Genomic DNA, 24,511 nt, shown 5'->3' on the forward strand with positions numbered 1-24,511 from the left:
GTGTCAGCTCTTGGAATGGGTATTCTGGTGAATGCTGTATTTGCATTGAAACAACCATTGCATTGAAACTTAGGTTCACATACACAAACAAGCTCTTTTGCTAACCAATTTTCAAGTTGTTTAAGTGACCGAGGTGTTCAGGTCGCATCAGAATAGAAAGTCTCCCAGAAGCTGGCCTTGACTTGTCTGTCATTGTTTGCCTTTATGAAATCTCATGCTGTAGCAGAAAAAAATACTGAAAAATATTGGAAATGGGGCCACTACATGTTTTTAATCAACCCACTTACTTCTACCAAAAAGATTTTTTTTCCACACTTATATTGTTTCCTATTTCCCTCTTAATAAGCTTTTCTTGCTGATAGTTTGTCTAAGCTCATGTTGTATTCAAAACTCAAAGTTTCCTAATTAAAGTCCAGTTCCACAATTTCTCCTTAGATATTCAGTGCTTCTGCACACTATGAAGAAAGATATTTTTAGAAAATATGAGCCACTTAATTCCCGTTAAGTTTTCTATAACAGATGGCATAGTTATTTGATTTATGCATTCACCTTCACGTGGCCCTGCTGACTGCCAGTTTTTTTTAAACCTCTGAAATTCTTTTTTGTTATGCACTGAAACTTCACCTTTTCCACTGCATGAAATATTAGTTTTACTTAGAAAATCTAACTGCGTGCAATTTTCATGTTACTGAAATTGTACACGGTCTGGTGATTAATTGTATTGTCTTGATCATAGTCTCAGTCTGATATTCAGGGCTCATTACAGCGGGAGGAATTCAGCAGAACACAATTCTTAACCAGGTGTGGCTTATTAAAGTGGCAGTGCCCAATTTAAAGACCATAAAGGATTTGTATCAAAATTGATGCTTTTAGCTATTTTCCCCTCCCAGGATTGTAGAGATATAATACAAAAAGGACGACGTAGCTTGCTCATGAAAATCACTCACATCCATCATGTGAGAAAGCAGCTCTGATCTGTTCCTCCCTTGAGTGGGAAGAGTTGCAATATTCCTTCAATACAGCATATTCATACCAAATATCACCAATGCTCTCCTAAGCTTGACACAGATTACACTTCCAAATACACAGTTTGCATTATTTACTGAATCATGAATTTCTCATCTCCTAGGAAAATGCTTGAAAGGTACATTTTGTAGGAAGCTACCAAACAGCATTTACCTTGAATACAGCCTAGACTTCACAGTTCTATTATATAATTTATGCATGCTATCCTGATATGGGGAAAAAGCATAGGGAAACAAACAAAAAACAGCTTTTAGTATCAGGTGAGCTTACATTCACCCCAGTGCTATCTCCCTCACAGCTGATGGTAATGTGCTAATGATGTCAGATGGCCACCAAGGCTCATTACCTATTTGAGAAACAATATAGCTTGCTGTTCACCCATTTTTTAGGAAGTTTTCAGAACAGGAAATGTTTAAGTTACATCATGTGAGCGTGACTTTGTTGCTGTTGTGAGAGACTAAAGCCTGCTATTTCTCTGTCTCCTAAATGTGAGTAAATCTTTACACCTACTCGTTGTTTTAGAATAATCAAGTCTAGATAAAGAAGCTGTGTTTGAGAATATAGATTGCTGTTATTTCATCTTGTTCAGTTGGTGGCAGGTGAAAATATCAAATGCACCTACATGTTCGTTGGTTGTTGTGTTTGAAGCAATTGCTCTTTATATGTTATTGCTGGCTTGTTCTTTAAATCTAGGTTGTATGTTCTCCTATTGTTAGGAGCAGGATTGAGTATGCTGTGGATATTTCAGGTGGCAGGGAAAGTCTTCTTTGGTGTTGTTTATGGCTGCGAAGGATTTGATCTGCTGACTTGATGGTTGTTTCCTCCTATTATGTCCCTCTGAAGTGCTTACAAGAAAAAAGCAGTATGGGAGCTCCAAAACCTCAGTATAAATATTGTCTGATTGAAGATGGTTAGTGCCTAGTAAGATTAAATTCATTGTCATCAGAGAAAGCAAAGGAAGAAGCTGAATGTCTTTAAGATACATTTAAAGCTTAAATTCCAGTGAATCAAAATTTTTCACAAGTTGATGTTTTCCTTCTTTCACTTTCTGTCCATCACCCAAATGGGCTTGCAGACAAGTGGGTTATCTTGCTCCCCATCCACTGGAGGAGTAATCTGAAATACTTTCAGTGGTTACTGAAGAGGAGGAAGGTGATAATGAGGTGCAATTAATGACACACACACACACGCACACAAAAAATAAAATTAAAATAAAAATTGCAAATGTAGGTTATTATTTCAGTGTCTCCTTGTCTTTGCTTTCATGATTATATTTAAATTCAGCTTAATGCTTAAAGATTACAGATGGGGTGCTATATTTTTGTTAAAGGAAGTTCTTTTCTCAGATGGTGTGTATGACAGATGCTTTGATTATTAATTATATGCAACTGATCTGGAAAGGAGTAATCTAGTGAGTGGAAAAAAGGTTTTTGAATAGCTGTTCTTATGGGGAAACTCAAATAAGTATCAGAAAGGACAACACCTGCTGAGAGCAGGGAACTTGATGCAGGCTGGAAAGGAAGGGAATTCCCAGGCATCAAGGGCTGAGCCAAAGGGAAGTCATGCATCCTGCAGTTCTTAAGTAAAGGACTATGCTGGAATGCTTACACTGTCTCAGGAACTGGTTAGCTAGTTTTGGTGTGAAGTTTAAAACATATGGATCTCAGAGAAAAGGCAGTGTTGTTTCAAAGCTTAGGAGTCTTACTTCAGTTGGTAAGAAGGGGAATGTAGGAGGATGTTGGTAATGCCATCCTCAGTAGTTTAGAGTGGCTCTCCATACCTGCAGTGTTATTTGCACTGTGTACATGAATTACACATACAGAGTGCTAACAGTGTGGTGATTTTACCTGCCACAATCTCAAACCAATTGTTTCTAAGTCTTGTACGGGCAATTCCTTTTATAGCCTTTTAGTGACTGGAAAGTATACCACACCACCAGCCTCTGTGTCTGTTTCTTTAAGAAGGTGCTCTATAGAGATATCTTAGAATTAGCATGTGTATCATGAGACACAGAGGTTGCCATGGTAAGTACACATTTTTTAATTGAATAGCAGACTAATGGGCATGTAAAACCTCCATAACTTGTTGGCACATAAATTACCTCTCCCGGGCCATTAGGTGATTAAACATACTTCTTTTCTAAAAATATTTCCAAGTTTTTTTTGTTGTTGTTGTTTGTTTGTTTTTTGTCTGTTTTTGTTTAGATCAGAGCTTCTCATTTCTTTCCTTCTTTCCCTCAACAATGCTACTTGGTGTTCTTTTGTCCTCTTCAGTTTACTCTGTCTTCTCTCTACCTTTCATTTTCTTGAATGTAATACACATTACAGAGCAGGGTATTCAGTTTTAAAAGAGTTCTAGTTGCATTTTGTGGGCACAAAATAACGTGCAACTTGTGCAATATAACTCTCTTGTTTGGACAAATAAATAGAAATGGTATTAAATCCTCAAAGGTATCTTAAAATCAAATAACTGCATTAAAATGCTACAATTTAAGTAGGTGTTTTAATAATCACCTTTGTGCAGATCCCCTAAGGCCACAGGTTCTCCACAGAGCATAACTTTGTGACATCTTGTAACTTTAGAAAATACGTAAAAGTGTAAATCTAGGTTATTTCTTTTGCCTCGTTTGAACCGGATGTCCAAGAGGTCCTTTGTTCTTTTCCCTGGCAGTACTTTAATCATTGTTCATGGTTTTTGCTTTTCCACTGGTGAAATGAATGCAGCATTTGTCTATGTACATTGTTTCTGGAGTGGACATTGTCTTTAATCTCTTCAGTGATATAATAAATCACAAGCTGAGGGTACTGCCTTCTCATTCCAGTTCTTAAAGATATATATTTTTTTCTGGTTATACAGTTGTTATAGAGAAGCAAATAGTTATTTGTACTTGCTCATACCTCAGCTATTTTTAGAATCCATATTGACAAATTTTCAAGTAGACATTGTATTTCATAAAGAGCACTGCCCTGAAATCACTGTGGCTTGAACAATACGAAAATTCAAGACTCCAGGGGGCCAACACAACAGGATATCCATAAGTAACAACGCCTACTTATCAACAAGGGGTGAGCTTAACAGTCTTGTTCCTGGCTGTGACAAGTGGTGAGCAGAATTCTTAGCAAGCCAGAGAGCAGAGAATGAATGCACAAGATAACTCTGAAGAAAGATTAGGTGCAGCTGACTTGGTCTGTTCCTTTGCACAAATCAAGAGTAATTTAAAGCAATAATGACTGATAGTTTTCCATGGCCATCCTGACTTTTATCCTATTGCACTACGGAGTTCACCCACCTTTGGTTTTTTCTTTGATTTTGTGTTCATTTTTTATGATTAAAGTAGTCTTGACTTGAAGGAACAGATGAGTAGTCTATTTTATTTTATTTTTTTCTCCAAAGATACCTATAACAGCTTGGAACAAAAGGAAATTATCATACAGATCAAGGGATTACAGATAAATGTTTTTACAGATTTAAAATAAAAATATAAACAGCTGTTGAGAGATGAATGGCACAGAGACAGTTGTTGCCAATTCATTAATGTACAGACACAAATCCTGTCTGTTTATTATGTTTTTAACCCATGTTTGTCAATAGGGAAAACAATAATAATTCGAACTTGTAAATTAATGAATGTATAGCTGATAGGTTTGGTGTAGAGATTTGAGAATACCAGGATGACTACTGGTTACCATCTGTGTCTGTGTAATCAATATTTGCTAACAGCATAATAAGGAATAGCTCATTTATATCTTTGCCCCTCTAGCCCAAACAATTAGTCAGTGTTTGTTGCCTTGTAGGCTTATCTGCATTATGAGGAGAACATATGCAGTCACATGTATTAATACAAAGCTCAAATGGGGGTTGGGGGAAAGTTGTGCAAAGTCTGTTTCTTGAATGCAACAGAAACTAACCTCCTACTAGGCCTCCCTTTGCATGGAAAGCTCTGAAGTTGAGCTCTCTGGTCTATTCATTCAACTGCCTTTCTTGCTGCTGCTTTCTGTACAGCCTGCTTAAGTGTCCCTCCCCACCACCATTTCTGCATGGAGCACCCTGACTACCCAAGCAGCTCCTGCAGCCTGTGCCTTTGGGTGGCAAACTTCATGTTGTTCACTTTATGAAGTGCTCACCTTAGTAGTTTGCAAGAGGGATGTTTAACAGTGATCAAATCTGTGCTGTTAAATAAGAAGCTTGATAGCTTTTTATATTTTCCATGGCAGAATTTCTTTGATGTGTGATTTCTAGCATGATGTGATTTGTAGCGTAACTGTTCAGAACACTAGAAATACTGCTGTCTCATGGAGCATTACTAGAACAGTGTGATAGTGATCAGGCTTGAGTTCTTTGAGTCATGACATGTGTGAAGAGAGTACCAGGGACATGTGAAGGTAGCACATCTTCATCTCTTGCTAAGGGCACTGTCATTGCAAAAAGACTTGTGGCTAAACAAAAGCTCCTATGGGATTTTGAGTACAGGACAATATATCTTTTAATGGAGTGGCAAACTGCATAAGCATCAAGCTCTAATCTCACAGCTGTGTAACAAGTCATACATTAAGACACTTAATTTCAGCATATCATTATTGCAATTTCCATGCTATAAACTTCAGGAATTAAACTATATTTTCTTAATTTTATTTTTAGCTATGAAGCTCTTACTATCTCTGTAAGGCAGAAAACAAATTGATAAGAAGCTACAGTTAATACAGAATAAGAAGTATGTTTTATATATATAATGTGTGTGTCTATATGTAGATGTATAATATAATACGTAAGAAGTATTGCTAATATTCCGTTCTACAAAGAGTTTTTTTTTTCCTTTGGAAAAAAAAAAAAATTATATAGCTGAATGGACTTAGACTAAGCTTTCCATAGAGTTTCTGAACTATCTATAGCTGGATGCTAAGAAGTTACAGCTTTCATTTTGGGACAGTCAATTCTGAAATATTTTAAGTTCTTAGTGGCTAAAATTGAAGCTGTACAGGTCTTTAGGTTTTACAGGGCACAGAATTAGATTGATGTGTTTATGATGGTGGCTAGTCTCTCTAGAATATCATTAGATCAGGTCATGTAATCTCTAAAAGATCTCTCCAAGCATCAGTGTGCTTGTTCTTAAAAGGACACCTGCTGGATATAACAATATTTAAGAATAACATCCCACAGTACAAGAAAGGTGGATGTCTGGTGTAGGTTTGGTTTGGGTTTTTGTTGTGTGCTAAGTATATCTCACTGGAGTACACTTACAGGGTTTTTGAACACCAGGCCTTAGCCATCAGACCCTGCACTGCAACAGCAACCATTGCAAAAGAAAGGACAGGTTTCAGGTTTACATAGTGAAGATGAGAGTTATTTATCTAGATGCTTCTTGAGGACGTTAGTCTGGCTTCTGAATGGTTTCAGTTATATGTTACTCTTGTGGTATAACTTTTCTGTTCCCTGCCCCTGTATCAGGATTCTTGAAGATACTTATGTGTTACTGTAGAAGGGTGCTGCCCTGTTCAGTTTGCTTTGGATGAGCTGTGTGACTGCTTTTACTCTGGCTTAAGTAAGCCTATTTACACTTTCTTTTCTTCCATCTTTCAGGATGGGGGGGGTGGTGAAAACAACTTTAAGCATCCAGACTCTCTATACACTGAAGGACAATGCTCCTCACAGCTAAGAATAAAAAAGGTGAAGAAAGAGGCAGTTAATATTACTGAACTGGATTATGTGTCCATTTATTTATAAAGTATTCCAGGCTTGATGCTGTTCCTACATAATCTCTTAACTGTTTCTTTTCTGTGAGTAATTCTACTATCCCTAGCAGGAGGGAGGACAGTAAAGAGATCCTGAGTGCTTCATCAAAATTTCCTATCACCACTCTGCACTTCGCTTGGCTTAAATAAGCCAAATTAATGTGCAACGAGAGACTTGAAAAGCAACTTCCCTAGTGCCCCCAGGTGTTTCTTCAGCTATAAAACAATTTAGCCATGTTTTATCAGCAACATTAATAGTAAATGCTTACTCGGGAATCCTTCCTGGAAGCATATATTTAGGATACTTGCTAGCATGCTATGACGACACTGATGGAAAGGTAACTTTTCCCTGATACAAGATTTTAAAAAGCCAGAGTGTTGCTCTTGCTCTTACAGTGGCCTAAAATCAGATTTACCTGTTAAGATGAGCTGAATTTACAGTATACTTGAACACATGTGCTCTGTAATATCTTTCATTTTCAAGAGCTATATATAAGAATACTTTTTAAAATATATTTTACTTAAGACTTATTAAATTGAACTGATTTATAGAAACAAGAGAGCATCCTTGTCCACAAAGCAAGTTTCCCTTGAAATGAATTATTTTAGGTGACATGATAGTCTCTTCAAACATTTCTTCTTTAAGAATCCTAAAATTATTCTAGAGTATAATGTTTATTACCTGACAAATATGTGTCTGATTGTTGAACAAGTTGGAATAATGTGGACACTTCTGTATTTCCATTGTAATATACGGACAGTGGTTTGCAAAGGCTCATTTTTATCTGCTTTGTATCTATACACTTTTTCAGTCTCGCACTGTGTTGCCTGAAATGAGTAGAAGTTCAGTGTATAAACATCAAAACAAATAAAATAACTATTAATGTGTACATTTTCCTACTTTTTCAGGGTGTTTTCTCCCTAGAATTGGTATTTAAACTTTGCATTTTGGACACTGAATTTTTCTAGGAATTTTGTGGATGCTTCCTTTAAAAATAATTAACTGTGAAATGTTTTTATTACATTTTATTACATAACTGCACTTGAGTGATCTACCACATTTATCAGTGATCTGTCCTAAAGAGTGTGAATGAAAGCTGATATCCAGGAATTTAGCAGGACTTAATACTGGATTTTATGATGTTAATGAGAAGAATCTGGAGAGCGAGAGGGGATTTTTCCCTTGGAACCATAGGCCCCTGTGTGTCTTTTATGTAGTCTCATCTTTTCTGATGCTAGAAACATTGTGCTGACATTTCTAGAATAGAAGCCAAAGATCTGTAGTATTATGGGCTGTTAGTTTTTCTTCATTATGGAATTACAACAATCATGAAACAGACTATTTGGGTAATGTAAATTTTGGTGCACAACTGGTTCTCTGGTAGCAGAGTAGTCCTGATGGGTCTTGTACGTTGAGGTCATTCTAGTTCATCACTTTACCACCTGCCCAAGCAACTAAAAAATCTATTTCTTCTTCACTTCTTCTTGTTCTAGGTAATTTAAGCGTTTTTAAACTCCTTGGGAAATTTTATTGGGGACAGATGGTTGAGAGAGTGAAGGCTGATTATTTTGTTGTTTTGTTTGTTTGGGTTTGTTGTTGCTTTGTTTGTCTCAGAGATAATTGCTCTGGGCTTTAAAAAAATCTTTAAAATTTCATGTTCAAGACAATTACAACCAAGTGTCTGTATGAAATATGACACTTAGTCTCTCTTGAAGTGACAAATAACAAATACTTGTTCTAAATATTTTAATACAATTAATTTAAGCATGGTAAGATAAATGTAATTTGTTATGAAATTACATTATTGATACCAAGTGAGAACTTATATAATTAATGCAAAATGACAGGTCTTGTCAGGTAACTACTGATTAATATTTGTAACAAGATTTGTGTTCTGTTTGAGCAGTGAATATTCTAAATAACATAATTTTCTGGCACTGCTAGCTCGTCTATTTTAAAACAGTATATTCCAATGCAGTAAACATTTGGGGTTTTATTTGTATATCAGGGCACAGACCTGAATCCTGTCCTGCACTGAGCCATTTGCTGTGCAGTGCAGTGTTACAGGTAAACATCTTCATGGCAAACTAGGAATTGTTATCCTTATGTTTGGGTGAAGGCATCTAGACAATATATGAATTAATTTCCTTTGCCAATGCTCTTTAACCAAGCTGACTGTTTTGACTTTTTATTATCCAAGTGATTTGGGGATCTACTGTGGAATATCACACACATCGTGTGTTTAGAGCCAGGCTGCAAGAAGTAGAAGTTTGTGTTCAAATTGTAACGTATAAGATATAATACAGATTAGCCAATATATGCACTGAAGACTTGATAGTGCACCTGGCTCTGTGTATTTTGATTTCTCTAAAACTTCTAGAATTAAGACAAATCCTCATTTGGTGAAGATGGCACGGTTTACGTGATGTGTCTGGCTATAGCTTTTGTGCATCTGGCACCATGACTCTCTCAGGCTCTAGTCTCTCTTAAATACAAGATAACACTTTTCCTTGTGACAGGTTTCTCATTTCAGGTGCTTTCAGCATAACAGCCCAGAATTTCTCCCTTGCCATCCTTTGAATCAATAACTTTAAAATAATATTGCTGTTCCCATCTGAATTCAGGTCCAAAGCTGCAATCCAATGTAAGATGAATTTCCAGAATGAAAAAGGGTAAAAGAAGGAGCTAACAGTCATCAGATTAGTTCCCTGAAATTGTAACCTGCACGTCTCTTGTTATAATTTAAAAATGCAGGTGGATACAAAGTACAGTCATTGTTATACACAAGGCATTATAAAAGGTGGAGAGGAAAGTGAAAATTTTACTTTGGATGTTTACAGAAATTTGCCCTTTAACCCATTTTTCAGACTTCCTTTCTTGGGTGATTCCTTTGTTTTGGGACACTTTTGCACATTTGCTCCAAATGAATAAATGAAAGTTAAAAAAAATTAGATATGTATTTTAACCTCACAGCTGGCTCTTATTATCATGGGCTTGAGACACTGTACAGGGTACAACAACAAAGCTCTCTGAAACCCATCAAGGCGTATTATTGTTTCAGTATGGGAAGAATAACTTCTTTCCAGGTTTTGGCATGGCTGATGAGAGTCAATACCCATCAGCAGTAATGGTCCACATAACCATTTACTACTACAATGCAGAAAACTGTTTGTGGGGAATATTCCCAAACATGGTACTGCATTTTTGTCAATTTTTGTCTGAATTCACATTCTGCTCAGTGCAGAGCATGTGGTTGCAGTGGATTGTATCAGAGCATTATTTGAAATTTAATCAAAAATTGTGGATTAGCATTTTACTGACAGAGATTGTGGTTTTGACCATGTTGAGAAATACCCTGACATTTTGAAAAGGGAAACCAGTTGTGTATTTTGTTATTGTTGTTTAATAGTTTAAGTCATGTTAGAGACTTGGTATTGAAGGGGGGAGATAAAGGAAGAGTAGGGCATGGTATGTGTAGCTGCTATGGTGATATAAGACAAAGGAAGATGTAACACTTCCTTCTAAAGCATCCTGTATTTGTGTGTGAAAGTTCACAAATGGGCAGTAATGCTGACATTGGAAATCTTTTGGGGAAAAAAAAAAAAAAAGAGAAGTTTCCAGTAAATTTACTTGAGAATAGTGTCCTCTTGGAAAAAAAAAAAAAAACTGCCCTATCTATGCACATCTTCAGGGATTTTTGGTTGGTGAGGAGGGAAAAAAAAATAAGAAGCAAAGACACTCTCTACTGATATATGGGTGTCTTCCAACTGAAGCCAATGGAGTTTGATTTAATTAACTGAATAATTGACCCTCGTGTCATAACAGGAAGGAAGGTTTAGTTGTGATATTTGTAGGGCTATCATATCATGTATCTATTGATGAGAGAGATTAAGAGAGACTGTGGTAAAAATTTGTTATGTGGCCCATTTTTTATTGAGAAATCTCAGATAAAACTGTCCAGAGATGAGAGATGGAGTAAACCACAGCAATGAATCAAATTGTTTTCTAACCCTCATTTCTGCAATATGTCAAGTACTGCTCTGCCTGGCAGTTCTGTTCCTGTTGTGGGGTCAGGATGCAAAGCCATGGAGCCAGAACTGGCACTGGCCTGCAGTTTGAAACAGCCACAACTTCAGCTATCTAGACTGTCACTTAACACTGGGGGAAAAAATGTTCAAATCATGAGTATGGCCCAGCAAGTGACAAATAAAATACAGTGCTTTCATACTTTCTTAACGTGAAGGCTATGATGGACTGGTTCTGGTCCCAGTGCTCTGAGTCAGGGCAGGGAGGGCTGTACATGTCTCAATTGCACCAGTCCTTAAGGCTGCTCAGGAAGCAATGGATACAGACACAGATGAGGGTGGCTGCCAACAAACAAAATACAATTTATTTCAGATATACCTTTGGTCCATTCTACTAGAGGTTCTGCACTTGATGTACCTGTGGTCAAAGGGATGGCCAGGAGCAAGGCATGTCAGTTCTATTCTTACAGTAACCTCTGTAAGTGTGACAGATTTACATCTACCCTGCATTTCTGCAGAAATCAGTATCTGTCCTAAAACATATCCTTGCTGTTAGAAAGGGCAAATAAGTTACTGCACAATGATGTTGTAGTCTTTAAAATAATATAATAGCCTGTTTCTGAAATGTACATTTTTGTTTTAGCTTATTTCAGGTTAACTGGCTTAGCTTTGTACTTTTGAGGCTATTAAAGGAAAGTGGCAATTTGCAGTAATGGAGTGTAACCAAACACCATGCTCCAAATTACTCATATTAAACACTTCTGGGCTACAGGTTAGTGGGAAGAGAGAGATGAGCTTGAAATTGATGAAGTTGATAGAAACCATGGAACCCCTTTATGTCAACAATCACATGGTTTTAATTAGAAGTCTTCCAGATAGTATATGCTAGGAAGAGGTGATGTCTAAGTGGAAAAAATGACAGCTGCTGAAGCTGAAATGCATACCATGCCACTGCACTGTCTTCTTACTGGAGATATAATTTGATATAACCACACATCAGAATCCCTCAACTGCTTACATTTGGTAATGTTCGCTGTGATGGGTGAACCTCTGATAGAACAGATTTGGATCAGCTAAGCTTAATCCTGAACTGTTTTCCTACTTGCAAGAACCCTTTTAGTTTCCTTTTCTGCCCATTTCATAATGGCAGAATTTGAGGCTTTGTCCCTCCTTTCTATGTGCCTAATCCTTCCATTCACCATTTTTGGCTTCTTACCGCAAGTATTATCTGCCCACCTACATTTTTTCCCCTCTATTTTCTTTCCATCTATCTCTTTCTCAAGAATTACCAAAAGAAAGGTGCTACAATTAGTCAAGATTATGGCTCTTGAAGAAGAGCAAGCACAAGTCATAAATGTTTTAGTAAGAAACATTGGGGAAGAGGAGCAAATAGTGGATGGTGTCAGAAAACTGAAAGGGAAAATTATACTGAATAAGAATAGATGCAGAAGAGTATGTGTAGGGAAAATGTATAAGAGGCACAAGGAACAAAACATTGGCAAAGAAGTATCAGCAGGGATAGGCACTTTTTTGTATGAACTAGAATTGGATTAATTATGCAGTGTAATGTGCAGGCCAGGGTGGACAATTACATTTGTGTATTATATTTACAAATTTGCTTTGCTTTAAAGTAAACATTAACAGTTCTAGTTTTTTTAAAAAAAAAAAAAAAAAGGTTGCTCAGCAGAACCTGTAGGGCAGTGTTACTTCGTTAAGAACCTCAGATCTTTCCTCTGTTCTAAACTATGAAATTCTTGACTTACACTTTGACCACAGTTCGCTATATAAGGCACAATAAATCATTTTAGTGTTTATACTTAATACTTAACATAACCAGTGTTCAAGACAAAGACAATCACTTTCTAATGGTGACACTTTAGAGCTAAGTCTCTTGAATTACAACATAGTGCAAATATGCTTGTGGTTTTGGAAAGGATACCTTTTGAGTTTGGGAGTTTTGTTTGCCACTTCATATTTTCTTTTGCTGTTATAGCAGAGAAGCTGAGACTTTAACCAACGTGGTATGACAAGTATTTTCTATCACATTTTGCTGCCCTGCAATGGTAGTTTGAATGAAATCTGAGCTTTCTAGGCTCAGCCCATCCAGGCTGAACATTTCCATCCTTCCATCATAGTCAGAGTGATGCATCAGAAGAGTTGGTATGTATGTGAGAAGAGCCAGGTTTTTGTAAAGGAGTCTTGAATTTTCAGTTAAGGGTATCTGACATTCCCCCAGATGGCTAACCTGAGCTCAGAACCACACCATGGAATGTCTTTGTTCAAAGCCAAAGCAAACATAAGCAAACTTTGTTGAATCTGAGCATTTGAGATGGATGGGTATCCAAATTCTTTTGTTTTCTGTTTTTCTTTCTCTGTCACAAGCAGAAGATGATTGCTACATGACAGGTAGTCTCAATAGCAGAAACACAATAAGAAATATTAAAGAAAAGTTTTGGCTGTCTGTCAGCATGTCCCCTTAGGAAAAACTGGCACATAATAGCTGACACTGGTCCTAGCTCCACACATTTATGCCATTTGATTTGATGTGTAGCACAGTGAGTTGCAGCTGGCAGATATTATTGCAATATTGAAGTATTTTCAAGTAATGGTACATACAGGCAGCATGGCATATTCCTATCAGTTTCTGTGTACTTTCAGTTCAACAGCAAAATTGTGTATACAGATACTGAAGTGTTGTCTATATTTAATTGACATGATCTCTGCAGTGATATAGCATGTTACTGTACTTACTGCTACTCAGGTAAACTGACAGGAGAAATGTAATGAGTTCAAATTACAGACCACGCATAAGCCATATCAAAACCTTTAGAAGTGTATGGAGTAAGCTTAATAGCTTGACACTTCATGAAATGATCATATAATCATTCAGGATGAAAAAGACTCTCAAGATGATGAAATACGTGCATCCACCTAACACTACAGTCTCCCACTAACCCTTGTCCCTGAGTCCTCATCTACATATCAGTTAAGTATTTTCAGAGATAAGGACATCACCACCTCGCTGGGCAGCCCACTCAAATGCTTAATCACCATACCCATGAGGAAATTCTGTCTGATATTCAATCTAAACCTTCCCTTGTGGAATGTAAGACCACTGCTTTGCATCTCATCACTTGTCACCCAGACAAGAGACTGACATTCTCCTCACTTGCAACCTCCTTTCAGGTAGTTGTAGATAAGGATGGTATCTGCCATCATCTCTGCCTCATTTGCTCCAGACTAAATATCCTCAGCTGTTACACAGATGTCTTGTTTTCTAGTCTCATCGCCAGTGATTTTGTTTCTCTTATTTGGACATGCTCAAGCAACCTAATATTCTTCTTGTAGTGAGGGATCCAAAACTGAATGCAGTAATGGACATGTAGTGTCAACAGAGCAGAGTATGGATTAATGGACAATACCTTCCCTTCTCCCACTAGCTGCACTATTTCTGATACAAGCCAGGATGTTGCTGGCTTTCTCAGCCATACGGCCACACTACTGGCTTGTGTTCAGCCAGCTACTGGCCAGATCCCCTAGGTCCAGCCAGTTTCTCCAGGCTGTGGGGAACACTATCAAACATATTGTTAAACCTCAAGTAAACAGCCCCCACTTAGTGGACATTGTCACACTGCTATAAAAGGAGATCTGGTTAATTTAGGAAGAACCTACCTTTCATAAACCTGAATTGTCTGGGCGGGATCACCTGACTGTCCTATAAGTGTCATATGATAGCACTCTTCAATGATCTTCTCTATGACCTTCTCTGGTCCAGACTGACCAGATAACACCCTGGATCTTCCTTCCTTACCATATTATAGAGATATCACATTCACTGTCCTTCAGTCAACTGGGACCTCCCCACTTAGCCAGGTCTTGTTAGTAAGTTATTGGAAGCGAATGGGCAAGCACTTCTTCTAGCTTCTTCAGCACCCTTGAATGGATCTCATCTGGCCTGAGAATGTTTTTGTAAATTTTCTGAGTAGGTTCAGGACATAACTGTCTGACATACAGACTTCAACAGTATTTCAGTATTTCAACTTTCAGTTTTGGAGGAAAACAGAGATAGCAAAGCCAAAGATAAATGAAGCTTTAAAAACCTTGTATTGATGTGGTTCTTAGCACACATTAATTCTTACAGCAAGCTGTTCATCTTTGGCCTATTTTTATTTTTTGACAAATTTAGAGTACAGTTAAGCTGCTGACCAGTACCGAGGAGCAATATACTTCTTGTTTCTCTCAGTAAGTGCTTAAAAGAGTATTTGGCACACTCCAGATCATTTTAAACTTGGTTATATAAATTATTCAGAAAAGTTTACTTATTCTAGTCTTCTGGAATATTTGAGAAAGCTATCTCAAAATATGAGTCAACATAGTAGAGCTTAAGATGTTGGGGTTTTTTTGTTGAATTGTTCTTAAATTGTTCTGAGTAACCCATTTCATTGCTCAGAGCAGACAGTATCATGTCTGCTCTGCAACATGTACCCAGCAAACAAGCTTTGCTATTGAGGAGCTATTCTAAAGATAAGTCAAGTATAGTGGCTTTCAAGGGTCAGACTTCAGTGGCACTTATCCCATTATGCTGTTTGGAAATAGAAATAAAATGCTACTATTATGATGATCCAACATTTAATCAGTTTTTTCAGTGTTCATGCAGTGTTTGTTTTGGTAAGCTACTTGCCAAGCCTGAAAGCCTGAAAACCTGAGAAAAATGAAAGGGATGAGGAATGTAGAGATTACCAAAAGTTTAATAATTTTTCTTATATTAAGAGGCTATGAGAGTGGGATGCTTTTGGTGTTTGTGGAGGGGTAGGAGAAGGAATTAAAAGAAAATTACTTTTTGTACCTTTCTGAATCCTGAAGTTTTGAATACTTCACATAGTCAGAGGTGTATTAGGGGAACAGTATAGCTAAGTGTAAACATGCATTGCTAGCTTGGCCAGGATGAAACAATAGCTGCAGGCTCACTGTATATCAGTTTTTCCTAGTTTCTTTACTAGTTAAAATTTCCCTGAAGTTTTCATGTTTGTGTTCATTGCAACATTAGAAAAAAAGAAAATGAATTTTTAAAAACACACAAAATGAAGTGTTTTTTCTTTATCTCTTTTTACATTCAAACAAGTTGAGATACTTCCTCAACAAGTTGTTTCGATAATAATCCATCAAAAATTTAGAAAGAATCAATGTGCAGCAGTGAAAAGTTTCAATTTTATCACATCATCATTTTCTGTTGGAAAGACTGTTCCACTGGAAAAAAAAAAAAAAAAACTAACTTCAGCAAGCTTCAGTAGAAAAATCCCTGGACAATTATGCAGTCCAATAGCTCAGCAAGAGTCTCTCTCCTGCCATTTTATATTCTTTTGATGAAAGCTTCTGCCTCCTGTGGTTTTTGCAGTTTATTCTTCTACTTCTGCAGTGTATCTGGTCAATAGAAGAACTGTTCTCTCTAAACACAAGAGAATACTCCAAAAAGAGAAATCTATGGGTATCTGTTTCAATTGTGCATGAAATCTCTTTGGGCTAACACCTTTCTTTGTGTTATCCTATTGGAAAGCAAGTTTTATGGCCAAAAATTCATGGAAAAGAAGCTTATAAATCACATGGGAAACTGTGTTTAGGGAGAGTGTGTATTCACTCCCTTCCTCACTGAACCGAGCAGACCCCTGACAAGCTGAGCAACCACAGCTAACCAATCCTGCTGAGATTCAATATATATTGTCATATTTTTGTGTAAACAGTTTGCTATTAGACTGTAGAAGAGGAAAATCAACTTGAATAAATCAAGGAAAACTCACTTGGTCTCAGAAAGTGAGAGAAAATACCCAACACTACCCTAAATTTGTCAGGTAAACAAATCATTATAAACTATTTGTTCACATCTGAAACTTTTATAAGCATGGAGGATGTTGTTTGTTAAGGGTGTTCAATTAAAGCCAACCTTGCATAGAAGTTAGTAGTTAAATCACAATATTATTGTAGACTTATGTTTGCCAAGTGCCAACATGCCTTCTCAAACAGGGGGGAAAAAAACAAAACAAAACAACAACAACAACAACAAAAACCAGCACTTTTATGTAAACCCAGGAAATAAAAGCTTATTCATTAATTGTTAGTTCAGTTGATTCATCTTTATTTCTGTAAGGGAAATATATATTTTTTTTTTAAATGCAGAACTTCTGTTAGATTATATTCTCCAACTATTCTTTAAGTACTTTTCTGTTTATCTGACTTTTTCAGCAGAAGTAAATATCCCAATGAATATGAAAATCTATGTTAGAAATGGCTTTTGACTATAAATGGGTGAAAACTAAAATATCTGAAGCTCCTTAGCCTAGTAGAAAAAGCTACCATTGAATAGGGTATATGTCTCATGAATGTCACAGGCTCTAAACTTACATCTACTTCATTTTGGTTAGTGACTCTAATTTCATTCTCTATAGCTCAACATTATTGCTGTGCTCAGTTCCAGTTTCTCTAGGTAGTTACCTAGAAAGAAAGCTTTGGAACCAGTGGATATTGTGTCATATAAAATCAAATATCACCAGCCTCCAGGCAGGAAAAAGAGATAACAATTAAATCCCTACTGCTAAATGTGGACTTGCTGAAGCAGAGTTTGGCCTTGGGCTGTGGGGTGTGCAGCAAGGATTTAGAAACTACACGGTTTTCTCAGGGGTGGCTTCTTCCCACTCCTTGTCTACTTGTGCTGTAGAACAGAGAGAGCATTAACTAGTGTGTATGACTATATGGTTGTGAATGTTTTCTATGTAATAATGCTATCTATCAAAAGGAAAATTGGCAGGTAATAGAGAAATGTTTGGGAGATTATGTATTCAGGGCTGTTACTGTCAGCTGTGATGAGCACAGAACAGTCAACAAATATGGTGACTTTGTGTCCCACCCTAAGCACCTGGACAAAGTCTTGAAAGCAGCAGCAATTGCAAGGAAATAGGCTTCTAGAGGCACTGAAAATTTATTGATGTCCATGGGGATGTGTTTGAAGAGAAGTGCATTTTTCTCAAATTGTTTACCCTGGATTTGACTAAACTCAGGGGAAGGAGTGGCCTCCTTAAAGCAGTGCCAACTCTTAATTTTCTGATCAAAAAGCAAGAAAATGTCTGGAGAGGAAGTTAATATGTTGACTCTAGTCTTCACAGAAGCACATATGTTTCTTTACCTGACTCCCAGATGAATAAAACACTTCCTACAAGGGTATCTTTGCTATTTGGTCAGGCAAAATTTACATTGAGTGCTTTTATACTAACTGTGATGTACTGCAAAGAGTCATAAAATTTTAGGGAGCATATAAGCTTAGTACGCTTGAACTGAGAAATATATTGCAATATGTTGTGGTTTATATTTTCAGTGAAGAATAATTGTAACAAAATCTACTACCTATATTTGGATTCACGGGAACTGCGTGTACATGCACTGCTGCCTCCATAAATGCTGGTCTGGCTTGCACTTCAGTGAGAAGAACTGTAAAAACAGACACCACTTTACTGTTTCATTGATAGTACAGCAAGACACTTTTGTAGAAGGAGTTAAAGGATGCTTGGCAATCACAGCTGATCTCACATGTTCACTTTGCATCCTTCTATCCTTCCTAGATAATATCTAATTGTGTTTGAACTATCCTGTTTAACTTCAACAAGCTGCTAGTGTTGATTGCACAGGTTTACTGTGCTGCTCATTTTAGCTGTCAGGCTCATGACAGGAAAGAAGAATTAAAAACAAAACTAAAAAAAAAAAAAAATGAAAGGGAAAGAAAAAAGCCTAGTACATTTCCTTATGCAGTGAAGATGTGAGTGATTCTACTGGGTGACCAAATGCCCAAGTTGTGCTGTTTATCCCTTCCATCATCCCTAGGAAATTGTTACCAGTTGGCAACATAGCTTAGAGATGCACTTCTTTTCTGCCCTGTAGAAGAAGGACAAAATCAATGGAATTTCTTTTTAAATTACTCTTCTGACCATAGCTTAAAAAACAATAATAGTAACAATAAAGCCTGAGAGAACTACATCCTTTTGGTAAGAGAAATCATTATGATTTGATATTGGCATGTAACAGGCAACTAGGAAATTACTAATATTTCCAGTTGTTTAAGGTGAGTTATCCTGTACGTTTTGGCTCAGTTCTTCTGGAACTGTGCAATATTCTCCTGTAACAGAAGTTTGTATCTTGTATTTGAAGCCCAGGAGAGCTCCTGTTGTGTTTCCTGTCTTGGAGGTTGTGTGCATTGCTAGATTTTCCAAATGATCTGTGGGGCAAATATTTCTGTCAGCTTACTTCATACATCCAGTGAAATAAATGCGTGAGAAGAGAGAAATCATTTCTGATTTCTTCATTTCCACACTAGCATATAGCCATTAATCCTCACTTCCAGAATACTTACAGTGTGTTATTACCTCACGCGTGCTTGCCTGGGGACAGAGGAAGCCAAATTCTATTTTAAAAACAGATGGCCAAAACCATATACTTAGTAAAATATTAAGCAGAAGTCAATATGAATCTACCATCCCAACAGCTTTACCTTTTTACTCTCATGAGATCTTTCCCTCTTGTGTATGTTGCAGATACTGTATTGAGTATTCTATGGAGGGTCCTCCTTTTTCCCTTCTTCCTTTTCAAAACACCTTGTAGAGTTAGGAGCTTTTTGTTATGGTTACAATCTGGACAGTCATCTCCACAAGAGATCAGTTGCTTTTCAAGCTTAATGTTTTCAGTTCTGAAATGTTGATATTGCTATTAGTTAACAAGGCTCCACCTAAAATTAGAATAAATAAGCACTAATAAGATAAAAGTGAGCTTCTCTAAGGAGTATGTTCAAACAACATTTCAGACAGTTGTTGGATTAATTTCTGTCCTTTGGCAGTAATGAACTCAGTAAACAGTTCAGATATGTGTTTAAGATGTGTTTAAGAGGATGGATGTGTTTAAGAGCCATTTGGATGTGGTACTCAGGGATATGATTTAGCAGGTTTTTTTTAGAGATGGGGTACTGGTTAGGCTGTGGTTGGTCTTGATGATCTTCAAGGTCTTTTCCAACCTGGGTAATTCTATGATTCTCTGATTCTATGTGTGGCTATGCTTTATATGATGATACTACCTAACAGTTCTACAACTTTGGCCATTAGGGAATAACTCTTTTGTAGTCCTTAAAGATGTTGTTAAACATTATTTTATTGGCTTTGCCCCTTTGTATGAGCAAAGTCTATAGATTCATAATCCTTGCAGAAAATTCAGACCCATCTCATCAGGTTCATCTTCTGTGGTTTCTCTTCCAGCCATTTTTTCTTCAAACTATTTTGTTTTCAGACATATTCAGGTTTTATAACTGTCAGTGGAAAGGAAAAAATGAATGCATTGTGGGGGAGAAATGGTTTGGAGGAAACCTAAGAGTGAAATATTTGCTAATAGACAGTAACTTGGCAGCTCCGGAGCCAAGGAACATCAGTCTGAAAGCAAGCAAATAGCATGTCTATGAGTATAGAAAGTAGAAGCCTGAAAGAGAAAAGAGGGACCCAGTCATGACAGCAAAGAGCAGAACTGAGAACAATGGATCTAATTTAATATTTTTTTCTTTTGCATTTTCAAAGCTTGTCTTGAGCTAGAATGTGCAATTTCTTTCTCAGCACTTCTACATTTTTTCCCTCCTTTAAAAGAAAGTCATGATGTTTGGAGAAGACGAGATGATAACAATCTCAAATGTTGTTAAAAGTGAGCACTTATTAATATTTTAAGTAACTGAATATATTGCAAGTTCTGAAGAATTAAAATTAGTTTTAAAGGCTCTACAGATCAAATTAATTTCTTGAGTAGAACTAGAAGTGTCCCTTTCAGGATAAGAAACCACTGAAAAATCTCCTCGATAGTTTTCTAATTCTCCTCAATACTTTTCTTATTCTTCTCTTTCACTGAAGGAGATTTATCTTTTATTTAAATTGCACTAGATATGTTCCACATAGAAAACTAACTTCAAAAGTACCCAGCTTTCTTCTTACCATCAATTATTAGAGCCCTCCAGGTGTTTAGTCTCTGAAATTTTTTTAGAAGAACTTGATCAGATTTTTTTTTAATAGAGTCAGAAGGGTTTGGATAGCCAAGAAATTCACCTCCAACCTCAAAAGATCTATCTGCTCATAGCAAACTGATTTCCAGCCATCCTCCTCCTCCTCTGAGGCCCGTAATCCCTGTATATTTTTGTATAAAGTAGGAATTTATTCAAGATGCCATAAAGATAAAAAAAAAAAAAAAAAAAAAAAAAAAAAAGAACAAGAAAAAAAAACCAAAAACACCCAAACATCATTGACACACTCTCTCGAAATCATGCCACAGATATAAAACTCTTGCAAATGGCTAATTAAAGGGAAGAATGTGTGGGATCTGCCACCCTGATCACAACCAGACCAGGAATGACAGATGCTTGATGTGCACACAAGTACAGCATGGCTAAATGATGAGGGAGTAAATAGAGGTGGTTTCAGTGGGATGAGTGCTTGTAGCACTGCTGCAGACACAACACCTCTGAAAATCAATTTGGACTTGTATTCTTTTTCTATTCTATTTCTTTCCGAGATTTATTTCAGCTGAATGGCTGCCAGTACTCTCTTTATTACTGTCTCTTGGAGCCTACAGCAACTTTAGCCAACCAGCCCTGTCTAACCCTGTTTTCAGTGTGTTTTAAAGTTGTTTTGGCTGAAGGAGGAACCAATAATTATAGAAGAAAACTCTTTCTCTTCAATCTGATACTGGGCTTTAAATCTTCTAACACTGGACTCAGATCAGAAAAGGGGAGCAAGAGAGCACCCCCAAAGCCATTTGCTGATGTTTTTCTTCTTCCACCTCCATCATAGCCTGTTTATGAAGATGAGATTCTCTGAGATGCCACAGCTTCTCAACTCATGCCAGCAGGATCTGCAGAACCCTGGCAGAAGCATGCTAATATCTTTGGGATAGTTACTTTATGTTCATTTAAAATGCAATTAAACAGAACAAATACTGTGAGGAAATGGACAAGATTTTGCATTTGCATACAAAAATTAGGGGGAAGATCTTTTCATCACATTATGAATTTTATATAAACATTTTGGATAGAAAATAATATGTGGCGATAATGTAGATTGATATAATGAAATAACAGGAATGATAGTACTGTTGTCCACAGGGTCAAATGTTCTAGGAAAAAATTAATAATTTATGGATGTATTTATCCATGTAATTAAATACTGAAATTTGGAACCACATCCTGCTAAGTTGTTTTAGTCTATAAAAAGTAGTTCTAAACTCCAGAAAGAGAAATTTGAGTGGAAAAGTTTCTTTAGGTTGCTATTGAATTTTCTGTCTAAAGGGAAGGTTCCTTTGCTCTGATTCAGAATGGGAGGCTTATTTTTCACACAAAACTCTGGATGCAAGAAAAGGGGACAATGAAACTCATAATGAAAATTGAATTGGAAATGAGGAACAGATCTATGCTTTTATATTTCTACCGTTCTTGTATTTAAGGGTAATAACATCACTTTACAATTTTAAGGTCTGTAATGCTAGACACTGTGGCATTTAGAACACACTTCTCCAGTTATTGATACACGTGACAAAGCTGCTGGTTAGATCTTTAATGAACTTAAATGAGGCATTTTCAGCACAAAGTTAGCAAACTAAATTGTAATGGGAGGCTATCATATTTAATAGCATATTCTAGGGCCGTCTACTGAGCCAGTATCACCCATATAGCTCTTTAAATAAGCCAAGAGTTTAATTCTGATCTGGAGTAAAGGGATGAATTCCTGTTTCAATGAACTTTAGTTGAATGTGAAAGCAGAAGTTTAGCTTTTGGCAGGCTGCCTCTCATGTTTTTTTCTGCCTAATGTTAATCACCTTGCTATTAGCATGATACAACTACTGAATTTAATTTCTAACCTGAATAATTAAAAAAACAAGCAAACAAACAAACAAACAAAAACAATAATGAAGGGAACAAAAGCTGAATGCAGAGGTAGGTAGGGGAAAATGCCTTCAAATACAATTGCCCTGACTTCAACTCTTGGTAACTAATCTTCCTTGGCAAGCAGAATATGCTGAGTTTGTTTGTGTAGCTGAATGTGTAGCACAGAACAGGTAAGCCCAGGCTGGAAACATGAATTCCCCCTTGCCACTGAACAGTTGGCCAAGCAGGTCAGCCCTGCAATTCCTTATGCCCCGTAAATCTACACAAAGGTAGGCACAGGGGAGAAATTATTTCTCAGATAGCCAAGAAATATAGTAAGAAAGACCGAAAATGCTGTATGCCTATGGGAGTAATGAAAAAATACCAAAGGACTGAATTCCCCACACTGTCTGTAGGTCTGGAAAACCGTGGAGATGCATATGATACTGTGGGAGCCACAATTACTCAGGTGTGATCCGTACAAATCACTGATATATATGGATATTAAGTCACGTCCTTCTTCATTACTGCTACAGAAACACATGATTAGAAGTGCTGCAGACACGGACTATTAAAATTCTCTTTTTGTCCAGCAAGCACTGACTAAAAAACAGCAATGGGTTCATCATAGAAAATCCATTATTCTGAGGAGTGTAACACTTAAAGGCCAGCATGCACATTAACTATTTTAATTGTCAACTACAACAGCACTGTGGTGTAACATTAAAGGTGCTCTAAAGTTTGTTGTTTGCTGACAGTGCATGACAGTTTTGCAGACCATAACACTTTCACAAATGATACCTTAGGTATGCAATATATATATTTTTTTTCTTTGTAGCTTCAATTAACACAAGTTTGAGTGAAGGTAAGACGTCTGGACTGCTTTTAGTCCCATACACACACAATACTCATGTAGAATGAATTTTAATTTAACTTCTGAAAAATAAGAATTAGCCCTTTTAGAAATAATAATAATAATCTGATTCCACTAATTGGTTAAAATACTATTTTTATTTAATTTGATTGAAATTCCATGGAAACTACACTTGGTTCCTTTTGTAATCGACCACTCCTCTTCCCTATAAACAGTCAGTTAGGTGCCGTTCTCTGCATCTGCCTTTGGCCTTTTCCCCAAATGTCATATTTTGTATCCCTTTAGCCCTTAAAGATAGAGACAATTCGTTGAAAAGCTGCTTGGTTGCGTTCCTTCCCTCAGGCAATGACCCGCCTATCACTCCTCCACTTCTTCACCACCCAGCCCAATACAAAGTACCCTTGTTTTCCTTAAAGCAGGGAGTAAAGCCTAACATGGATTTTTCTCTCTATACACAACCAGTGTCCTTTGAGGAAGCATTCCTTCTTCACACAGGTCTCTCCCATTTTTAAATTTTGCAAACCTATACTCAGATTTCTTGAGTTTTTAAATATCATTATAAAATCATACTGGTCTGTCAGTGTCTGCTAGGGCTGCAGGCTGTTCCTGCAGTCAGATCTAGACTACTGTCACCAGCGTCCTATAAAAGGTTTTTTTCACTGGTGTTAGCATTTGAATTCAAAGGCTGTTCTGTAGGGTTTTTTTAGTGTTGATGAGATTATGGAAGAGATTTTCAAAGGCATAAATCAGACTTATATGTCCAAATCCCATTGGTTTTCAGTGGGAATGTGGGTGCCAGAAAGCTTTTTGTCCTTGACAATCTTCCCCTATTTCTTAAATAAAGATGGTACAAATGAAAGGTTCTTTCATTTTAGAGGAATTTGTAAAGATCATAAATTCAGGCTTAGATAGATAAACAATTTAAACCCAGTA

General features: G+C 36.9%; 1 protein-coding gene across 1 annotated transcript in view; it reads left to right on the top strand.

Moving 5' to 3' along the window:
- Positions 1-1,478: 1,478 nt before the first annotated feature.
- The window catches only part of ADGRL4 (adhesion G protein-coupled receptor L4), a 161,144-nt gene continuing 138,111 nt past the window's right edge, over positions 1,479-24,511 (top strand). The window contains exon 1 of the mRNA XM_072343658.1: positions 1,479-1,514. Within this exon, the coding sequence (XP_072199759.1) occupies positions 1,513-1,514 (2 nt within the window). The 5' untranslated portion in view covers positions 1,479-1,512. The remainder of the gene's footprint in view (positions 1,515-24,511) is intronic.

The sequence above is a fragment of the Excalfactoria chinensis genome, chromosome 8 (assembly GCF_039878825.1).
Source record: "Excalfactoria chinensis isolate bCotChi1 chromosome 8, bCotChi1.hap2, whole genome shotgun sequence".
NCBI classification, from domain to species: domain Eukaryota; kingdom Metazoa; phylum Chordata; class Aves; order Galliformes; family Phasianidae; genus Excalfactoria; species Excalfactoria chinensis.